The sequence below is a fragment of the Myotis davidii genome, unplaced genomic scaffold, assembly GCF_000327345.1.
Source record: "Myotis davidii unplaced genomic scaffold, ASM32734v1 scaffold902, whole genome shotgun sequence".
Taxonomy (NCBI): domain Eukaryota; kingdom Metazoa; phylum Chordata; class Mammalia; order Chiroptera; family Vespertilionidae; genus Myotis; species Myotis davidii.
In genome coordinates, this window is record NW_006293951.1 from 1,407,094 (window position 1) to 1,414,105 (window position 7,012).

Here is a 7,012-nt window from a genome sequence, read left to right on the forward strand (position 1 = left end):
CAGTGTGCTTTACTGTTTTTAATCACTGCCACACACATAATCTCATCTTGTCCTCCCAGTAAACACTGTGGTAGGATTTATCACAGCATTTAAAAAATATTGTCCTGCAAATGGCAATACTCAACCCTGGGCCTTCTGCCTCCTACTTAGTCTAGTTAGAAACTCTCAATCATTTTTCAGATATAGATATTGAAATTAGCTTGAATTTAACAACAACTATGCACTCCTTTTTTTAAAATGATAAATTGGAATACTTCTGAAATATTCAGTTTATTTTTGTGATACAACTTTGGGAAAAACCTCATAATTATTCAAGCTCATTAATTCAGTTGAGTCTTCTAATTATAGGCATAAGAATTCAAGCTAAAGGCACATATTTTTCTTAAAAAACTAAATATTATGATAAAATAAAATTAACAAAAGTACTTTTATACTACTCTGGAACTGAATTTTAATAATAGCTTTGATATTGACAGTGAAGAATAATTTCTGAAAAAAATCTGCATATACTTTGGCATATCTTTGGGAAATTATCTACATATGTGATTGAATTTAATAAACATTTCTGTTTTAATATCCATTCTCCCCCTCCCCACCACCACCAAAAAAACAACTATATTTGACATACCGTGGGTATAGGCAGAAAAAACACAATTTTTAAATATTTCATTCTGAAATAGATATCAAGAATAATGTTGTCCAAAATATTGTCTCTTTAGCCTGATCACTCATGTTTGAAATATTTTTTTTTTGTCATCAGGCAACCCTGCCCAGCCCACTTCTCTCCACTACATGAATCCTTACCAACTGAATGCCTATGGGATGGCACTGAAAGCGGTGGGAGAAATCGTTCAAGATTATGACAGTGATAAAATGTTCCCAGCTCTAGGTTTTGGTGCAAAACTGCCTCCAGATGGAAGGATATCTCATGAGTTTGCTTTGGTAAGAATATGTCACAAGGATTGGATATTTTGGGGAAAAAAATAACATGTTGAACTTTTAAATATCGGTTCACAGTTTCTTCTTTAGTCAGTCATGTAGCAGGCTTCTGTGACAGGAGACTCTGCTTAATTTGCTCACTGACTGACTTAGGGATGTGGTATTAATGGAAACAAAGACAGTTAAATAGATTAGCAATAAATCTTTACCTAAAGTGCATCTGGTTTATAAATAGGGGGTCTCTTATGGTTTTCTATCGTTGCATAACAAACCCCCCTAGACGTTTTAGGTGTAAACCAACACCATTCTGTTTTGTTCATGACTTGTAACATTTGGGGCCTCCCCTAGGATGGCTTGATTGGCTAGAGATGGCTGGAATTGTTCAGACGGCACCATACTCTTGATTCTGGCTGTCAGTTGGATTCCTCTGTTCTTCATGTCCTGTCTCCTGGGGCAAGCATGCTCCCTAAGATGGCTTCTTTGCTTGTGTCTGATGACTGAGCTGGGATGGCTGAGATAGCTGGATGGCTTGGACATCTTCCCCTCTTTCTACATACAACCTCTCCATGTGGCCATCATGGGATCCTCAGTATGGTGGTCTCCTGGTAGTCAGATTTCTTACATGATATCCGGTTTCCCCAGAGTGAATATTCTAAAAGGCGGGGGCAGAGACTACAGGGCTCTTTATACCACAGGATGGAAGTCCTGGAAAGGGCCTTGATCCACATTCTCTTGCTCAAACAAGTCAATAAGGCCAGCCCAGTTTCAAGGTAGGAGAAGTAACTTTTATCCCTCAGCGGAAGGCAGATCAAAGAATGTGTGACTGTATTTAATCTACCTAAAATGCATCTGATTTATAAATCTTCTAAATAGCTTCTCTTAAAATGGCATTTCAAATTTAAAGAAGTAATCATAGCTGGAATTAATTTTTTCAAATATGAAGCAGCACTTATGACTATAATTAATTAAGATTTAAGTATACTGGAGTAGATATGAGTGGAATAAAAACATTTCTCTAGTTAATGTTTAATTTACATAGATCTATTTTCATTTGTGTGACTGCAGGTAAGCAATGTGTTGCAATCTACTTTCAAAATAGACTCCACATAGATAATTCTGATAGACCCAGCCAGCCTTACTCTTACATGCACTTTCTGATAAATAATGGGGAAATCAATAAATGATGGTGAGCTATTATTTTGGAAAAAATTTAGATTTTTCCTAATAGAGGTACCTCCCTAGCCTTCACTACATGTTATAACAGGTAGATAATCTCTCCAGTCACTCGTATTTTTGTAGGTCTTTGTTGTTTGTATTCTTATTACAAAAGCAATGTATGCTCCTTATAGGATTTTTTTAAGTTCTATAAGCAAAGTAGACAAACATTAACACATATGCTATTTTTACTAAGTAATTACTGAGTATCAATCTAAGTCCTTTATACTTGTTTTCTTATTCAGTCTTCATAAAACTTCTGTGTGGTAGAGATATCATACCTCTCACATTATTCCACTGTAGCAAGTGCCATTCATATTGAATATGATAAGAAGACTGCATCCAAGAGTTACATCACTCGGCTCAGAGGCTTAACTAGGGTTTTAACAGACAGGACTTGAACCCAGATCATCCTATTTTAGAATCCATTCTCTTAACCACCATTAAGCCGCATTTTATAAAATACCTGTATTACTACTGCTCAGAAATGTCTTTTATTAACACCATTATTGTAACATAAAATACTGTTTTAAGAACAGTATTTTAATATTATTACTGCTGTATTTATTCTTGCTTTCCTTTTCTATCCCCCACACAATTTCAGAAAAAAGGTTGCTATAGGGTTTAATTTTTTTCTCCCATGAAATAGGCCACATGCCACACTCCCAATGTCATATAAAAATGAGTATCTGTTGGGATTTTGTTTCTGGAGAATTAACATTTCCCAGAATCTTATAAGACCATGAAAATAACTCATGTGATCCTAAGTCTTAAATGCCTCAGGAAAAAGGTCACGAGCTATTTTAAGCCTAAGAGAAGAAATAATTACGTTAGACTAAATGAGGTTTATTACTTTTCCTTCCATGAATGTCCTCTCACCCTTGTGTATGATTTTCTTCCTTTTTCTCTCTCTAATCCCCTCTTCTTCTTCTTCTTCTTTTTTTTTACCTCTACATTTATTCTCCGTATCCAAACCTATGCCAATAACTACTGCTAAGGAAGGCTTTTTTTTTCTTATTTGCACCTTGAACTGTTCTTTCAATTCAATTCAAATACTTATAGGCTAGAGTCATACCCCTTTAACTTTACAAAAAATAATCTCCCAAATGACTATGAAAACAATGAGATGCTGCTGCTGATGATAATACTTCAGTTTTAATATTACTTAATTGTTGTATCACTTTAATTTTTTTCAAAGCACTTTTGTTTACTTAGAAAAGCCAGATGAAGGTTAAATAAGTCTTCAGTGAGGTAGCATTTGTCTTGATTTGTAGGAAAATATTCTGAATTAAGCTCATCATAAATAACCACAATATATATTCTATAAGTGCCCAAAATATCAAGTACAAAAACTTCAGTCTCATGTCAATATGGCACTTCATGTTCATAAACTCTCAGGTTTCCCTGGTAAGAATTGTGATGTGTAGTCACAACCATTAATCTTTTTATCCACATTTTATCCACACCAAGTTCATGTAATCTTTCAAGTGGCAAGGGAGGCCTTTTAAAAAATTAAATACTCCCTGCTTGGTGAGCTTGGGGTTGTCTCAAAAGCTGAAATTGAGCTTTGCTGAATCAAAAAGATCTCAGGTAAACCCAGGCTTCCCATGTGAAATATGTGTAAGAATGGATGTAGTCGCATAAGAAAAGGGGGTGGGAAAAGAGAGGCAAGAAGTCCTAGCATCACCTGTGAAGCCCTTTGGGTCGTGAAAATGATGAGTCATTGCTCCCATCTCTTCAGGATTCTCTGTGACTCCTTCTGGAGTTGTAACTGAAAATACAATAGCGGGGGGCTTCAGAGGACGTATTTTTCACAGCCCTGTGGCCAGTGATCCTTACAAGAAGGATCCTTCTGCATCGATCAACAGAGAAATGCTTATACCTGTCCGAGCACTTTCTCCTACTATCTAAAAGAACTTGAATGCTTTTCACTTATTTGGGCATTTATAGGTATCTATGCAATTTAATATCTATGTGTATGCCTTTTCTTTAAGCTAGACGTAACAATTTAACAGCCAAGGGTCTTTACCACTGTTTGCATTAAATAGCAGCTCCACAGATGTTTGTTTATTGAATAAAAGGGCGAATTCTCTCAGCTTTTCCCCACAGTCAGCAGTCTCTGGGCAGCCACAAGGTAACATTTCAAAGAATAAAGCCCGGGCCCCTGAGAGCATTTGGTCAGTGTGGCGGCCCTGCTGGAGGATATTACAGGCCGTAGGTAACAATGGACCTTAGGCTGCTTGCCCAGCACTGAATCTAACGCCCCAATTACAACCCCTTAGTGAGCCAAATGGAGGGAAAGCCGGTGAGAGGTGGACACCCCTCCCCACTGAAGTCTGCACAGTAGGATTATTGCGCATTTTGAATTCTGTTCTGTATATTTCTATGTGTTCCACCAATTGACATTCATTATTTTATAAATGGGAAAGTTGTTAACCCCTTGAGTGCCGCGGAGCGCGGTCACGCTCCTCCTGTCTTTCGCCAAAGGTGCCGGGAGCGCTATCGCGATCCTCCTGCAGCGTCCAGTCTAAGTCTGCTTTTATTAGTGATGATGATATTGCTAAACATGTCAATTCTTGCTGTGAAGATGACGATTTTGTGGAAGATATTGAATATGTAACTTCATTTACTTGCGATTCATAATTTTTTTCCTCAACTGCTGTAAAATCAGCAAAAATGTCTTGGCAATTTTAGCATAGTTCCTAGATATTGGTTGGCACTCTGAAAAGGGAATATAAAATAGAGCATCCTTTGCCATCTTCATTAATGTAAGATGAAAATGAATCCTCTTATTTTTTAAAATGTCCTGTATTTTTGTGTGCCAGATCCTGATACAAGCTTATTTTAATTTGTTTCAACAAGCAAAAACTAATTTGCAACATAATTATTTTAAGAAATGAGTTTTTAAAAAGACTTAAAAATCATTTTATAACTCATTACAATGTTGTCATTAAGAAGAAAATCTTTCCACCAAGAAAATTAAATGGTGAGAAAAATGGTGACCTTGTAGTTTCAATTCCAGAGAAATGGAGGAATATATAGTTTTATAGAAATATAAACTCTCACTCAAATGTTAAAAAGACAAAAAGCTCAGAATTATCCTGGTTTGTAAACCTCAGAATTATTCTTCAAGGGAGATATATTATACTTTTTAATGCCCAAAATGAATAATGGGCTTTAATTTTAATTGCTTCATACTTTATCAAGGGGAAAGAACACTGTAAAATTTTATCTAAATGAAGGTTAAATAGGTCAGCTCAGATTAACATCAACTGCTTTGTGCTAAATATTGAACTTTTATATTTTAATTTAATCAACTGCTGTAACCAATTTTATAATATAAAGAGGTCGTTATGAGTTTTATGCTTTTAAAATTTACATGAGGTTTAGTTAATAAAAAGTTTGAAGAAAAACAAAAGGAAAACGTGTATACATTCTTATCTCACAAAATGGCAACATTGAAGTGGTTGATAACATCTGGCTTAGTTTCCTAAGATCCCCAGGCTTTTAATATGCTCAGGGTTTTATAATGTGATGGCATAGTGTGGTGAAGAGACTGGACTCTGGGGTTAGACTGCATGGGTTCAAATATTGGCTATTTCATTTGTGTTGTGTGGCTTTTGGGCACAGTATTTAAGTTCTCAGTGTCTTAGTCTATTTGTAAAGCAGAAAAAATGACACTAGTTTATCTACTTTCTTAGGGTGGTTATAAAAACTATATAATGTATGTAAACATTTTCATATAAAGCTCAGTATACAGAAGTCAACAAATTTTAGTTACACATTAGCAGTTCCTTGTGATTGTTCAAACACAGACATGCTAAAATTATTGCTGTTTAAACATTGTGCTATACTTAGTGTTTCATTTCTAGCAGACAAATTTAAGTAGAAGGAATAATGTGCACTGTATGAGATTAGCTTATAAAGGCATTGGGACGACCTCCTTGCTCCTTCTCTTGGATTGTTCATTCTGGGGACGTTAGCTGCCATGTTGTGAGAACACTCAAGTAGTCTCCTACTAGCAGCTGTGTAATGTGTAAGTGAGCCTTCTCAGAAGCAGATCCTCCAGCTCTGGTCAACCTTTCAGATGCCCAGGTCTGCATCTTGACTGCGAACTCATGAGAGATTTTTAGTGAGAACCTCCTGGCCAAGCTGCTCCTGGATTCCTGCCACCCCAAAAGTGTGTGCGATAATAAATGCTTATTGTTTTGAGCCACTAGCTTTTGGGATAATTTGCTGCATAGAAATAGGTAATGAATACACTGCCTTATGTGTGTTATCTGTGGAATCTGGATGAGAATTAAACCTACTACTGATAACAGAGCACGCAAGGTTTGAAAGGCTAGACCAGGTCTCCAGGTTTAAAGTTACCCTTCTGGGTGCTGTCTTTCAGAATCACTCCTTGGTGGCAGCTCCATCTCCCTTGGACAGCATGGATATATTTCTTGGATTCTTTTCCTTTTACCTTGTTTTGATATTTCTGACACCAAATTGCATTCCCTCTGACCCCTTCTCCAGTTGGAGTTGTCAAGTATGGCCTGAAGGTGTGCATGTAGCAGATGTTTTACACTTTTCTTTCTATAAGGGAAAACTTGCATAGATAGCATTTTTTTCTGATTTTAATACATAACTGCATGAAACTTGAAAATATAGATTTGTTTAAAGGGTGAAATAAAAGCCCCCAATTATATAACCACTCAGAGTAAACTAATATTTTATTTACTTTTTTCCAGGATTTTTACATACTAATCTCCACATGTACACAGGCCTGTGTAAAATTAAGACTGTTAATTATAGAATGTGATACTCAGCTTCTCAAGGTTACTTAAAATCTTCTCCTGCCATTGCTTTTAACACG

General features: G+C 36.2%; 1 protein-coding gene across 1 annotated transcript in view; it reads left to right on the forward strand.

Moving 5' to 3' along the window:
- CPNE8 (copine 8) overlaps positions 1–7,012 on the forward strand; it is a 186,965-nt gene that overhangs the window by 148,198 nt on the left and 31,755 nt on the right. Inside the window, exon 17 of the mRNA XM_015566628.1 lies at positions 761–942. Within this exon, the coding sequence (XP_015422114.1) occupies positions 761–942 (182 nt within the window). The remainder of the gene's footprint in view (positions 1–760; positions 943–7,012) is intronic.